Raw genomic sequence first — 15,630 nt, 5'->3', positions numbered from 1 at the left:
TGGGGAGCAGGACCCCTCACCACAGCTGCCCAGAACCACACTGAAGTAGGCCGTTGTGGTGTAGTGGCTAAAGCCTCCACCTGCAGTGCCCGCATCCCAGTATCCCATACGGATGCCGGTTTGAGTCCGGGCTGCTCCACTTCTGATCCAGCTCTCAGCTATTATCTGGGAAAGCAGTAGAAGATGGCCCAAGTGCTTGGGCCCCTGCACCCACGTGGGAGACCTGGAAGAAGCTCCTGGCTCCTGGCTCTGGCCTGGCCCAGCCCCAGTCATTGTGGTCATTTGGGGAGTGAACCAGTGGATGAAAGACCTGTCTCTCCTCCTCTCTCTGTAACTCTGCCTTTCGAATAAATAAAAAATTAAATCTCAAAACAAATAAAAAGTAGAGCATGGTGCCTGGTACCTCATGCGCTGTGGCTCAGTCACACACAACAGTGCTGAGAACAGGCAGGTGGGCCGTGCCAACCCAGGCAAGGGGCACACTCTGCTGTCAGCCCCGCCCACTCCCCAGTGCCACAGGGGGCTGCAAGGGGACATGCAGCATGGCCAACCTGGGTGGGCCCTCTGGCCCCTTCCCCTCCCTGCCCCAACCTCCAGCCACCAAGATGGAGCCACAGGCCTCCCTCAGAACTCCTGGTTCCCCTTGGACCCACCTGAGGAGCTGGTGCCCCTGGGGCAGCGTGTGCAGCCAGGTCACACACTGGCCCCCGTGGCCGTCCAGGATGGCCTCGGGTCTCCGTGTCCGCAGACTCCAGATGTGCACCAGGCCACTCTGACACCTGTAGGAGCCAAGACATGCATGGGAGGGGCCGGGCGCTGCCTTCTGCGGCCAACAGCTGATGGACATGGGCGCTTCGCCTGGGGGAGCTCTACCCTGGACCCAAGGGCGAGACGGGCAGGAGGCCGCCCTCCCAGGCTCGGCAGCAGCCACTGCTCTCCAGAGCAGGAGGAGGCAGGGCGCATGCAGACCCCAGGGGCTCAGTCGGCACCCGCACTTCAGGCTGTGCCTCTGCAGCTCCAAGCAGAGCACTCCAGGGCTCAGCGTGTCCATCGGGCTCTCGCTAGCCACCACCCTAGCCTCCGCCTCGCTCTGGGATCAGGCCTGAGGCAGCTACTCACCCCGAGAAGAGAAGCGGGTGCCCCTGAACCTCGTCGGCTCCGTGGAAGTGCAGGGCATGCACTGCTGCCTGGGTGCCTCGGAGGACAAACTGGGGGTCTGGCGGTGGCGGCGGGTGGCCAGGGGCCGCCATGGCGGGCAGCGTGCAGACACCTGGGGGCTGAGGTAGGATGTGTGAGTGCTGGCACACAGGTGTGTGAGACACTGCTCAGAGCCCCAGCCCTCCTGGGGTGGGGACAGAGAGGCAGGGTGGGGGAGACCCCTGCACCAGCAGCAGGGTGGCGCCACGAGCACCTTCTCCCAGCTGCCGGCCTCTTCTGATCCCTGCTCCCAGTGGAAATCCGGGAGCCCTCCCTGGATGCCCGTGCCTCCCCTCCCCCGTCAGCCTCTGCACCCAACCGGTCCCTGACCCGGGTCCCAACCTACACCTCCCCAGGAGGGACAGCAGCATCCACACCTGTCCAGGCTGCTCTAGGGCTCCCCCCAGCCCCTATCCTTGACGTGGGCAGGCCAGCTCCCAGGCACGCACAAGACTCACTCACGCTGCACGCTGCACGGATGGGGGGATGTGGCGGCCCCTGGGCAGGAGGTGGAGGGGAGGCAGGCCCTCCCCACTTGTGCAGCCAGCAGCCCCGCTGGGTCCTCCACCACCACAATCTCTAACTGTTACAGCACTGTTAGCCTGTGTGCTGCCACCAAGGGGCAGGCTGTCCAGCACACTGGTGTGTCGCCAGTCTGATCCCCTGGTCACTCTCACAGGGCTGCTCCCCAGATCACGTGACCTTTGCTCAAGGCCTGCTGCATGGAGTCCACTCCACCCTGCAGCAGCGACTCCCCAGTGTCCCCGCTGAGCCCACCCCACCCACTTAATCCTGCAGCACCCCTCCTGGCACCCCCAAGGGGCCTGGGCCAGGAGCAGCCTGCTCTGAGGGCCACCTGCCAGCTGGGGTGGCTCAAAGACCAGCAGCAAAGATAGGCAGGAGGGGCCGGGGCTGAAGACCAAGTGGAGGTGGGAGGGAGGGGCTCCAGGCTGAGGGTGGACGCCACGCAGGTGCACAGGCAAGAGAGCATGGCCTTCCAGCGGGCACTCCTTCAGCCCCACCCACCCACCTCCCACACCACGTCCACCCGTTGCCCCGCCTCTCCTGGACAGACAGGCAGCAGCCGATGACAGGAGCAGAAGGTTCCGAATGCCTAGGAGATGCCTGTCAAGGAGAATGGCTGGCAGAGCTCAGAGGGCAGGCGGAGCCCGGAGCCAAGTTCCGAGACCACCAGGGGCTCGGGCAGGTGGACTGGGGAGGAGGGGGTGGCAGAGGCCTGGGGCCACACAGCAGGGGCCGCGGCAGGGGAAGCTCCTCCCCAGTGAGGAGGCTGTCCCGTTCTTCCCTTTATTCATGGTTGGGTGGGGGAGAGTGTTTCTGCCTAACAGCCTCTCCCCCCTTTGGCTAAAAGCCAGAACTGACCCTCCCCAGATGCAAGGGCGGCCTCCTGCCAGCCCCGGCCCTGGTCGCTGAAGGTCAGTCTCCTGCAGGTGTCACCAGGCCAGGGCACCGGACGCTCCAAGGCTGCCCTCGGGCACACTAGCCTGGGGAACGCTGCCTGCCTGCGCTGAGCCTGCCAGGACAGAGTGGCAGCTGGGCTAGGGCACAGGGCTGCAGGGCCCCACCCCAGGAGCCCCAGAAGGCAGGATCGGCTGATGTCCCTCAACTCAAGTCCAGGCTGGGGCCTCCCACAAGGCTGGTGTGGGCAACGGAGTCTGACAACCACCTCCACAGGCTCCCATGTGCAGGCCAGACACGGCACACCCAGCACTCACAGAGGTGCACACATGTGCCCATTTTACACCCACGCACGCCTACACACACACCTGTGTCCTCAGACAGGAACACACACATGTTCATGACCACACATGTGCAAGAGCTCACACACACACACACACACACACACACACACACACAGGGGCGGTGCCAGCTGAAGCCCAGCCCACACCTGCCACCTGCCTGCAGCCTGGCGGGAAGCCGCAGAGGCCCACTGAGGCGATGAAATCGAGGCCCCCTGCTATTGTCTTCCCCCAGGACGGCGGGGAACAAACCCGTCACGTCGTTACAACAACCCCTCAACTCAGGCCAGAATGATGCATCGCCAATTAAGGCCTCCATCATTGCAAGCAATTAAAATAAACGCTTTATTTGAGAACTAATTAATTCTAGCTGCATATTTTTCCCATGACAATATCCTAGGAGTGCTTGATTTATGACACCTAATTATTCTTTATTAATCTAATTGAGAATAATCGCATTATCCTATCTCCCCTGGCGCTGGGCCGCCCAGAGCAGAGGCCGCAGCCCCCAGAGTGAGGGATGTGCGGGACCCGCCTCACGGCAACGTTGGGGCAAAGGAAAGGAGACGGGATCCACCATGGCACCACACGTGTACTGCCCGCTCCTGGAGATGTCAGAGCCAGACCCGTTCTTTCAAAAGTTAAGACAATCTGACACATTCGGCGTAACCAAGAGCTCTTCCAGAAGATGCTATAAACGCACCCCTCCCCAAAAACCCTGCGGGGCTCCTGGACTCAGCACACAAAGTGACGATGGCAGTGTTCCCCGTCCACGCTGCCCCACCAGGCAGTGCCCTAGGCAACGAGGTGGCACACGCTCACCCACCAGGTAGGCAGAGCAGCCGCAGGTATCCGAGGGCACCCCTTGTGGGGGTAGCAGAGTGGGCATGCAACACCTGGGCGCTGGCACAGACCTGCCCATGGCCTGCAGGGCACACGGAACCCACACGTGATTCAAGGCAAATGAGCAGGGCTAGCAGCTGCTGGCGCCAAGACTGCAGGACCACTGTTCACTGAACACTTCGGCAGAGCAGAGGAGCGGAGCAGGGGAGCCACCAGCCGGCACAGCCTGGGCACTGCCCCGCCTGCCCCAGCCCCCTGGGTCCTCCTGGGTGGGTGAGAATGCTGGGACAGGCTCTCCGGAGACCTGGGCATTGCTCAAGGGCACGGGTGCTTTTCAGGAGGGATGCCATGGACAACCCTGCCCCCAGTGCTGATGAAACAAAAAACAAACTTCAAAGATGGTCGTTGTGGGCGCTGCCAACAATGCCAGGATCCCGTACAGGATGCGCAGGTTCAAGTCCTGGGTGCTCTGCTTCCGATCAGGCTCCTGGCTCATGTGCCCGGAAAACTGCGGGTGATGTCAAGTACTTCGTTCCCTGCCACCTGGGTCCAGCCCAGTCCCGGCTGCCGTGGCCATCTGGGGAGTGACCCCGAAAGTCGACTGCTTTGTCCCTCTGTCCTTCACATTGAAAAAAATAAACTAAAAAATCTTTTAAAATGTCAAAGCCATTGCTGAATTGGCAAAAAAAAAAAAAAAGTATGGAAACTTTAGAGAACAATACTACATAAAAATCCAGCCGGGGGTGGGGACGGGGAGCAGGCGCTTGGCCTAGTGATTAAAACTGTAGTGAGGATGCCCACACGCTATGCTGGGGAACCTGACCTGACTCCTGCTTCCTCCTAACACAGACCCTGGGAGGCAGTGCTGACGGCTCAAGCCACTAGGAGACCTGGACTGTTTGTCGTTTGTGGCTTCAGCCCCAGCTCAGTCCCAGCCATTGCAGATTCGGGGAGTGAACCGGATGAGAGCACTAATAGTAATAATGGTAGTAGTAGTAGTAATAATAATAATAATAATAATAATGCTGCAACCTCATGAGGCCTGCGAAGCCAGCAGCTGGCTCCTGCCTGGGCTTGTGCTGGACGAGGGAACGAATTGGTTCTGATGTCCTCCAGGAGACATAAGGCAAAGCTTGGAGGCCTCTTGCGGTGACTGCTCTCCCAGGAAAGCCCCGATAAGGACAGGACTGGGGGCTCAGCCTCAGGCCCTCGGGTTTCTGCTGCCATTGACATCCCCCACACCTCAGTCCATCTTCCCAGGAGGGGCTCACCTTCACCCCGGGACTGAGTCCAGAGTTGGCAGAGAGGCATCTCACAAAAACACACGAGGAACCACGGCACCAGGAGCACAGGCACCAGCAGGAGCACGCAGCGGGAGGCCCATGGGCAAAGCCTCCTAGGTGCATAAAATGTGGATGCCGCGTAGTTCTGAGGGAGCTGACACGGTAAGGCAGCGGGCACGTCGGGGCCGGCGCTGTGGCATCCCACATGGGCGCCGGTTGAGTCCCAGTCCCTCTTCCAACCCAGCTCCCTGCTGATGCACCCGGGAAAGCAGCACAAGACGGCCCAAGTTCTTGGGTCCCTGCACCCATATGGGAGACCGGGAAGAAGCTCCTGGCTCCTGGCTTCACCCTGGCCCAGCCCTGGCCATTGCACCCATTTAGGAAGTGAACCAGCGGATGGAAGATCTCTAACTGCGTTTCAAGTAAATAAATCTTTAAAGAAAACCCCTTTGGGTTTGTCCTGGAGGACTGTTGTTGGGAGAAGGTATGCATCCTGCCAAAGTTTCACTCCCCAGAGTACCATTAATCACAAGAGGAAAATGCTCCCTTACAACGGAGACAGCTGGCTCTCACCACCTTCACCGGTCACAGAAGCCCGCATGACTACCTCCTGATGTGATTCAACAGGAAGACGCGGCCCCCAGCACTGCCTGTCCAGGAACGGGCCACACCCAGACGAGACAACAGGTCAGGGCTGAGGCAAGTAACAGAAGCACAGCAGGGTGACGCTTCCACAGTCAGAGACTGAAGGAGCCTCAGAGCCACACACAACACATGGACCTCAGATCCTGGGCTGCGAGTGCGTGGGGAACATTCACGGAGATCTGGCTAGGCTGCAGATCACGTGGAGTTACAAACCTTCTTGGAAAGGTTTGTACAGCCCCTTGGAGGCCGTACTATGGCATAGCGGGTAAAGTTGCTGCCTGTGGCATCCCATATGGGCACCAGTTTGAGTCCCGGCTGCTCCACGTCCAATCCAGCTCCCTGCTGATGGCCTGGAAAAGCAGTAGAAGATGGCCCAAGTGCTTGGGCCCCTGCACCCACGTGGGAGACCCGGAAGAAGCTCCTGGCTCCTGGCTTTGGATTTGCCCAGCTCCAGCCACTGTGGCCATTGTGGGGGTGAACCAGCAGATGGAAGACCTCTCTGTAACTCTTCCTTTCAAATAAATAAACAAATCTTTAAAAAAAAAAAGTCCTTAAACCTAAGAGACATGCTAAAACATTTAGGGGCGAGATGTCCTAACGTCTACGATCTGTTCTCAAATGTTCCAGAAAGAAATTTTAAAAATTTGAAAAGCAGAGAGAGAGCGAGAGCGAGCGAGCGAGAGCGAGCGCACGCGAGCGAGCTTCTATCCACTGGTTCACTGCCAGGTGACAATGGCTGGGCTGGGCCAGTCTGAAGCCAGGAGCCCAGAGTTTCTTCCAAGTCTTCCACATGGGTGCAGGAGCCCAAGCCTTTGGGCCATCTTCTGCTGCTTTCCCAGGTGCATCAGCAGGGAGCTAGATCGAAGCGGAGCAGCCAGGTCTGGAGCTGGCTAGCGTTGTAGGCGGCGGCTTAACTTGCTAAACCACAATGTCAGCCCCAGAAAATTTCCCTTAACCGCTACCTCCATACAAGGGTATTTCACAAAGCTCATGGAAAACTGGGATGAAAGGAGGTTTATGGTGCTACAAGAAACCTTTGAATCCAGGCACATTTTTTTCATAATACGCATTCTCCATGTCCTTTCCCCAAACTCCCTCTGTGCCCTGACTCCACCTGTGAGTAACTGTCCATCGGTCTCTTGATGACAGCGCGCAGGCGCAGGCAAAGCAAAGCGTGATGTGCAGAAACACCCGGTGCCCGCAGCCAAGGATGCACAGGCACTTTCGATGCTATACCTGGTAACTTCTTGGTAGGTTAAAGCAGAAGTACGCGGTGGGGGAAGGGGAGGGAAGGGGGCGGGAGGGGAGGGGGATGAGCCCCAGCGGACTTGTAGCCAAACACAGGCCGACGGATAGAGCAGGAAAGCAAACACCAGAAAGGAAAATGAACGGAAGACATCGACAGGCAACATCCATGTCCAATAAACACACGGAAAACTGTTTGGCTTAATTAATAATCTCGGAAATGCCCTGTCAAAGCCACAATGTGATATGATTACACTCCTAGCAGGTCAGCAAAGAAATTAAACAGTCTGTCCAACTGGCGGCAGTCTCCAGGGTAGAAGAACCAAACATTAATGACTATACACACACACACACACACACACACACACACACACACACATATATGTATATATATATGAGGCTACAGCCAGAGAAAATACTCACAAGTTACCTGTTGGATAATCTACTCACTGACTTTGAATATGAATCACAGAAACCAACCAGGGATTGGACAATGTGACATCCTACTCTCAGTACCAGCCAGAGCAAGCAGACGAAGCCAGGAGACCCAAACATGAGTAACCAATGGACAGCACCATCTAGATGGGACTTTGCCCTCTGGAAACAGGCCACCCCCTTTTCTCAGGGGCACATGGGATGCATGTAAAAACTGACGGCATATTGGGTCACAAGGAAACATCAGTAATTTTCAAAAAGAAATATTATACACAATATTCTATGGCTACAGAATTAAATCAGAAAGCCATGAGATAACACAAAGGCCCAGTCCACTAGAAATTAAAAACTATTAGGCTGGCACCGCAGCTCACTAGGCTAATCTTCCACCTGTGGCGCCGGCACCCTAGGTTCTAGTCCCGGTTGCTCCTCTTCCAGGCCAGCTCTCTGCTGTGGCCCAGGAGTGCAGTGGAGGATGGCCCAGGTGCTTGGGCCCTGCACCCGCATGGGAGACCAGGAGGAAACACCTGGCTCCTAACTTCAGATCAGCGCGGCGTGCACCAGCTGCAGCGCACCGGCCGTAGTAGCCATTTTGGGGGTGAACCAACAGAATGAAGACCTTTCTCTAACTCTGCCTGTCAAAAAAAAAAAAAAAAAAAAAGGCCTTAAAAACTATTTATTAAACAACTCTTAAGGGGCCTGATGCTGTGGCATAATGGGTAAAGCCGCTGTCTGCAGTGCCAGTTGAGTGGGTGCCAGTTGAGTCCCAGCTGTTCCACTTCCTGTCCAGCTCTCTGCTATGGCCTGGGAAAGCAGAAGATGGTCCAAGTCCTTGCCCTTGCACTCGCACAGGAGACCTGGAAGAAGCTCCTGGCTCCTGGCTTCAGACTGGCGCAGATCCGGCCGTTGCGGCCAATTGGGGAGTGAACCACTGGATGGAAGTCCTGTCTCTCCCTTTGCCTCTCCTCTCTCTCTGTAATCCTGATTTTCAAATAAATAAATAAATAAATAAATCTTTAAAAAAAAACTTAGGTAAAATAAGAATTACTGAAACCACAAACATTAAAAAATGACCACGAACACTTCACACCACAATGTCTGATACGTTTACAGCTCTCATCAGAAGTATAGGTGAGTATCAGTTGAGTATCTCACAAAAACTGAGTGAAACAGGAGGGGCTGGCACTGTGGCGTAGCAGGTAAAGCTGTCGCCTGCAGTGCCAGCATCCCATATGGGTGCCGGTTCACATCCCAGCTGCTCCACTTCCTACCCAGTTTTTTGCTATGGCCTGAGAAAGCAGTGGAGGATGGCCCAAGTCCTTGGGTCACTGCACCCACATGGGAGACCCTGAGGAGGCTCCGGCTTCAGATCGGCGCAGTTCCGGCCATTGCAGCTGAAGAGTGAACCAGAGGATGGAAGACCTCTCCCTCTGCCTCTCCTCTGTGTAACTCTCTTTCAAGTAAATAAATAAATATTAAAAAAAAAAAATAGAAAGAAACAGGATCCATTATCACATAGGAAAATTTTTTTTTTTTGGACAGGTAGAGTCATAGATAGTGAGAGAGAGACAGAGAGAAAGATCTTCCTTCCATTGTTTCACTCCCCAAGTGGCCACAATGGCTGGCGCTGTGCCGATCCAAAGCCAGGAGCTTCTTCCTGGTCTCCCATGCGGGTGCAGGGCCCAAGGACTTGGGTCATCCTCCACTGCCCTCCTGGGCCACAGCAGAGAGCTGGACTAGAAGAGGAGCAACCAGGACTAGAACTCGGGGCCCATATGGATGCCGGTGCTGCAGGCGGAGGATTAACCAAGTGACCCACAGCACCGGCACCCACATAGGAAATTAATACATGATGACCAAGCAGAATTTAGCCAGGAAATGCAAGGTTGGTTCAATTGGGAAATCCATTAGTGTCACCAGATCAAAGGAGACAAAGCAGGCCATTATCTCCTCAGAGGCAGAAAAAGCATCTGACAACTCTTAATATCCACTTTTTATTCAAATGTAAACAGAAGTTGATGGATTTATTTTTTTAAATTGATTTTATTTATTTGAAAGACAAAATTACAGAGAGAGGTAGAGCCAGAGAGAGAGAGAGGTCCTCCATTCCACTGGTTCACTCCCCAAATGACTGCAACGGCCAGAGCAGAGCTGATCCTAAGCCAGGAGCCAGGAGCTTCTTCCAGGTCTCCCATACGGGTGCAGGGGCCCAAGGACTTGGGCCATCTTCCACTGCTTTCCCAGGCCATAGCAGAGAGCTAGATCGGAAAAGGAGCAGTGAGACTTGAACTGGCACCCATATGGGATGCCGGCACTGCAGGCTGGGGCTTTAACTCATGTTAGCCATGGTGCTGGCCCCTGATGGATTCTTTAGAAACGATTTAAACACACACAGGCATCCCACTTGGTCCTGAAGCCGAGGCATTCCTTTTCAGGAGGAACTCAACACCCACTATCACTACCGTGAATACTGTGCTGAGGGGTTAAGCCAAAGCTATCAACAGGGAGAACCAAGTAGAGAAACATTAATTGAGGACGAAGCCACTGAAATACCTTCTAGATTATATGATGGCATATGCGGAGAGCCGTAGGTAATAATTAAAAAAAAAAAAAAAAACCTGCAATATGGGAACAGGATAAAAAACAAAAATAAGTTGGATAGTTTTCATAAACACAAACACTAGCCACAGAAAATTCCATTCCTGTTGTAGTTTAGTGGTGTCACCACCTATGACGCCAGCATCCCATCTGGGCTCCACTTCCAGTCCCGGCTGCTCCACTTCCCATCCAGCTCCCTGCTAATGCGCCTGGGAAAGCAGCGGAAGACGGCCCAAGTGTTTGGGCCCCTTACTCACATGGAAACCCAGATTAAACTCCTGGCTGTTGTGGCCACTTGGGGCGTGAACAAGCTGATGAAAGCTCTAATTCCACCTCTCAAATAAATACATCTTAACCAAAAAATTTCCATTTATGAGAAAGATGATTAAATATGCAGGAATGAATTTAACAAAATATGTAAAATCTTCTCGAAAGAAATTTTTAAATACCCCTGAAAGACATATGAGTGGACTTGAAGGAAAAGATTGCTTTGTTCTTGGCAAATGCAATTCAACAATACACAATGCTCTTTTCTTCCGAGGTTAGGCATATGAATTTAACAGAACCCTAACAGAAACTCTAGCAGGCTTTTTTACGGAGTCAGACAAGTTGATGGTAACATTCACTCAGACAAACACAGGAATACAGAATGCCCAGAAAAACACACCAAAAGCCAGAAAAAAGGCTGGCCCTCTCCACACTGCACTAGAACCTTTAGGGGGTACAGGTTGGCCAGACCCAGCACCAAACGGAAAGCCCAGGGACAAATGCAGGGATTCTGGGAGTTTCATAGGGAGAAGAGGGGCACCTCCCATCACGGGGGGAAAAATGGACTGAGCTGGTTGGTCACTTGGGAGATGATGGAACCAGCTCCCAGTCTCACAGTCAGGGCGTACACCATATACAACAACGCAACCCACACGGATCTGGGACCAATATGTAGAAAACGAAAACCACGTAAGTACCAGCAGAAAACACGGGGGAGTTGCTTTATCACTTGGTTTTAGGAAAGGTTTGCTATCACTCACAATTTCAATGCAATAAAAGTTGAGAAATCTGATTAGATAAAAATAAAAAACATCTTTTAAAATTTACATGGCAAAAAAAAAAAAAAAGACCAAAAAAACTATTTAAAATACATATAAACTTTTCAAGTTTAAGGAGAGATTAAAGACCTAATGGTCTTAAAAAAAAAAATGAGTAAAAGACAATTCACCTAAAAAAGCAGTAAAATGGCTGTATAAAGCAGTAAAAAGTGCTGTGGTGTACTGGAGTAAGACCATGGCCTGCAGCGCCGGCATCCCATATGGGTGCTGGTACTCTCCATCCAGCTCCCTCTTAATGGCCTGGAAAAAGCAGCCAGAGATGGCTGAAGTGCTTGGGCCCCTGCTACCCATGAAGCTCCTGGCTTCAGCTTGGCCCAGTGCTGGCCATTTAGGACCATCTGGGAAATGAACCAGCGGATGGAAGGTCTCTTCTCTTCCTCTCCTAGGTCCCAAACACTTAGACCATTCTCCACTGCCTTTCCCAGGCCATTAGCATGGAGCTGGATCAGAAGTGGAACAGCCAGGACTTGAACTGGCGCCTACATGGGATGCCAGCATTGCAGGCGGCGGCTTTAATTGCTATGTCACAGCACCAGCACCAGTAAGTGAATCTTTAAAAAAGGAAAGACGCTTACCCTCAACTGCCCTCATGGACACAAGGCCAGGACAAAGCTCACTCCAGCCTCCCTCTCTCAGGCAAACTGCAACTAAAACTCTGGACAAGATACAAACAGCAAATACAGGTGATCTGAACCCACCAAACCAACCCACCAGCCTAGCGTGGCGACACAGCACAGCACAGCACAGCACAGGGCCTCTGCTGCTATCCCTCACAGCCACGGGCTGACTGGCAACTGGAGCTCCAGCCACGGCCCAGCGCTGGGAGAGAGGACTGGAGGACACATTGTCAGCCTGGGAAAAGATCAGAATTCAATCCCAAAGTGTGGGTCCCACTCAGTGCACGCTGCTTTCACGCCATCCCCATCGCCAGGTGGAGAAATCACAAAGTCCAGCCCAGGCTGGTGCCGCGGCTCACTAGGCTAATCCTCCGCCTTGCGGCGCTGGCACTAGTCCTGGTCAGGGCGCCGGATTCTGTCCCGGTTGCCCCTCTTCCAGGCCAGCTCTCTGTTGTGGCCCGAGAGTGCAGTGGAGGATGGCCCAAGTGCTTGGGCCCTGCACCCCATGGGAGACCAGGATAAGTACCTGGTTCCTGCCATTGGATCAGCGCAGTGCACCGGCCGCAGCACGGCAGCCATTGGAGGGTGAACCAAAGGCAAAGGAAGACCTTTCTCTCTATCTCACTGTCCACTCTGCCTGTCAAAAAAAAAAAAAAAAAAAAAAAAAAAAAAAAAAAAAAAAAAGTCCAGCCCTGTCTGAAAAAGGCACAGCTAGAGCAGATTCTAGAGGCAAGCAGGAGTTCTGGAGTGGTTGTCACAGCTGCGAGTGTCCTGGCCCCAGAGCTACAACTTGAACACAAAGGCCTAATTTCTGGAGCAGGGGTGGGGGTGGGGAAAGGCTCCTATGGTTCGAAGAATGTGAGGGGAAATCCTGAGGGTTCACTTTACAACACAGTAACCATTAGAGAACCCTTTCAGGCCAGAGAAACCAAGCAAAGAGGCCCTGCAAAACGGAAATGGGGCGTGTGTGTGTGTGTGTGTGTGTGTGTGTTGGAGGGTGCTCTGCAGAGTGGGAAACCCAAGACAAAGGTCCCCAATCCTGTGAGGCACCAGGCTCACTGCTGAGGTGCGAAGGCAGGGGACAGACCCAAAGCGCCATCCACTCCAAGAAACTGACCAGGGACCGGAAATGGCTGCTCAGGTCTCTGGCCGAGTCCTGAAAGCAGCTGATGTGTGGGACAGAACCACACACTGGGGAGATGGAAATGAGAGTAAAACCAGAGCCCGCCAGAGCCCGTCGAGGGCGAGACGGAACGGGCGATACGCATCTAGCTGGGTGGACTGAGTGCTAACACAGACCTCGACACTGTCCAGAGGACCCCCATGTCATATGGAACCTGGGGCGCGTCTGGGATCCAACGCAAGATCACTCAACACACAAACACAGGAAAACGGGGCCGGGTCCCGGGAGGGGAAAGGCAGCCCCCAGATGCCAGCCTTGAGACGAGTCAGATGTCTCACGGATCAGATAAAGACTCCCAAGCAGCTCCTACGACTCTGCTCCATGAGGCAAAGGTAAACACGCTTGAAATGAATGGGAGGGAAAACATCCTTGGCTGAGAACAGGAGTTACTCTTCACAAAACGTGGACGTGGCAGAAAAGATGTCAGAAACAAACGCACACACGACTCTGAGGAGGCAGTGGGAGACGACAGAGGCGCAAACGTGAAGACGGATCTACAGGGACCATTCAGTGGAAGAAGAGCAAGACCGAGCCATGCGACCAGTGCACCAGGGACCTGCAGAAGAGCAGCCTGAGACAGAACATCCCAGACAAAGGAGTGCAAGTCGAGAAGAGGGACTGGAACAGGAAAGGTCCTTGAATGCGTAATGCCTGAAACCTCACCCATTTAGGGAAAGCAAAAAACATTCACACTCAAGAACTCAATGAGCGGTTCTGTGTGGAGAGCACCTTTCCTCACATGCACTCGCCCAAGCCCACCTACAGTCAGGCACCCTGGGGACCAGGGCACCTGCTGCGCTGTGGACTCTGCCTGCCCTCCGGGAGCGCCTGTGCTGCAAGCTTTAGTTCCCAGTGTGGCTGAGGTGGGGCCTAGCCGCAGGTGGCACCCTCATCCTAGTGCAAGTTTGTTTTGTTTTCTAAAGATTTTATTTAGGCTCAATAGGCTAATCCTCCGCCTTGCGGCGCCGGCACACCGGGTTCTAGTCCCGGTCAGAGCGCCGGATTCTGTCCCGGTTGCCCCTCTTCCAGGCCAGCTCTCTGCTGTGGCCCGGGAGTGCAGTGGAGGATGGTCCAGGTGCTTGGGCCCTGCACCCCATGGGAGACCAGGAGAAGCACCTGGCTCCTGCCATTGGATCAGCGCGGTGCACCGGCCGTAGCGGCCATTTGAGGGGTGAACCAACGGTAAAGGAAGACCTTTCTCTCTGTCTCTCTCACTGTCCACTCTGCCTGTCAAAAAAAAAAAAAAAAAAAAAAAAAGATTTTATTTAGTTGAGAGGTAGAGTTACAGAGGGAGGCAAAGACAGACAGGTCTTCCATCTGCTGGTTCACTCTCAGGATGGCCCCAATGGCCAGAGCTGAGCTGATCCAAAGCCAGGAGCCAGGAGCCAGTTCTGGGTCTCCCACATAGATGCAAGGGCCCAAGCACTTGGGCCATCCTCCACTGCTTCTCCAGGCCATAAGCAGAGAGCTGGATTGGAATAGAAGCAACTAGACATGAACTGGTGCCCATGTGGGAAGCTGGTGCCACAGGTGCAGGCTTGGCCTACTATGCCACAGTGCCGGCCCCCAGAGCACTCATTTGGGAACAGGTTGCTACTGAGGAGGGAGCCAGGGATGGACAGCTCTCGCTTCCCGTCTGGCAGTGGGATCCCTCCTTCAACTACCGCAAAGCCACGTGCTGTTAGGAAACCATGGAGGCCCAGCCCTGCGGTTGCCCAGTCTTAGATTTTTCAGCCTCCAAGACTGAACTACATGAACCCATTTCCTTTGTCAAGTCAGCCTGCTCTGGGCATGTTGTTCTAGTAACAGGAGACACATTAAAGTATTGTGAATTCTGTATTCAGCAAATGGCCCACTGGGAAGTGAGGGCTACACAGATACTTGGGGGACAAGCCCTGGTGTCCTGCCATCAGCAGCACACTGAACAAATGCTGAAGAAGCCCTCAGGCTCCAAAGAAACCATACTGGACAGAGGTGGAATGCCAGAAAGGCAGAGAAAGGGGAACGCTAACCACACAGAGAATATAAGACATTTCTTGAAAAACATTTCGCCCTTTAAAGGTCAGAGTTAGAGAGAGGGGCAGACAGATCTTCCACCCACTGATTCACTCCCCAGATGGCTACAGCCAGGAGCTTCATCTGAGCCTCCCACATGGGTGCAGGGGCCCAAAGACTTTACTCATCTTTTGCTGCTTTTCCCAGGCCATTAGCAGGGAGCTGGGTCAGAAGTGGAGCAGCTGGGATAAACCATTAACTGCGGCATCTTCAATGACAGCTGTGACATAATCACAGGAGGGTAAAGGGACCTGTGTGGTTGCAGGACTTCCACATTTCACATGAAAAATTTAGGCTAAAAAGACTGGGAAGAGGGGGGCATTGTGGTGCGGTGGGGTGGGCAGAGGTGTTGGTTGCAATGCCGGCACCTTATATGGGCGCTGGTTTGAGTTCCAGCTGCTCCACTTCCAATCTAGCTCCTTGCTAATGTGCCTGGGAAAGCAGTGGAGGATGGCCCAAGTGCTTGGGCCCCTGTAACCTCGTGGGAGACCTTTGGAGCAGCCCAGCTCGGCCATTCCATTCCAGGAGATGAAAGATCACTCTCTTTCCCTGCCACTCAAATAAATAAATAAACCTAAAAAAAAAATAAGACTGTGAAGGGCTAAACATGCATACTGTAACCCCCAGTACAGCCATTAAAATAACAAAATAAAGCGAGCCAAC

At 54.0% G+C, this 15,630-nt stretch overlaps 1 protein-coding gene across 14 annotated transcripts in view; it reads right to left on the bottom strand.

Annotated features, from left to right (window-relative positions):
* GNB1L (G protein subunit beta 1 like) overlaps nucleotides 1–15,630 on the bottom strand; it is an 84,307-nt gene that overhangs the window by 47,109 nt on the left and 21,568 nt on the right. For 12 of the 14 annotated variants that reach the window (XM_051837283.3, XM_089323592.1, XM_089323586.1 and 9 more), the window contains 2 exons: nucleotides 1,120–1,277; nucleotides 654–779 (listed from right to left, as the gene is read on the bottom strand). In XM_051837283.3, the coding sequence (XP_051693243.3) occupies nucleotides 654–779; nucleotides 1,120–1,250 (257 nt within the window). In that variant the 5' untranslated portion in view covers nucleotides 1,251–1,277. The remainder of the gene's footprint in view (nucleotides 1–653; nucleotides 780–1,119; nucleotides 1,278–15,630) is intronic. The other 2 variants (XM_089323587.1, XM_089323585.1) reach the window with 1 other exon arrangement.

The sequence above is a fragment of the Oryctolagus cuniculus genome, chromosome 21 (assembly GCF_051225735.1).
Source record: "Oryctolagus cuniculus isolate XC-2025 breed Fujian yellow rabbit chromosome 21, ASM5122573v1, whole genome shotgun sequence".
In the NCBI taxonomy this organism is placed as follows: Eukaryota; Metazoa; Chordata; class Mammalia; order Lagomorpha; family Leporidae; genus Oryctolagus; species Oryctolagus cuniculus.
Note: the sequence above shows the minus strand (reverse complement) of the source record. Positions and strands in the feature narration are given on the sequence as shown.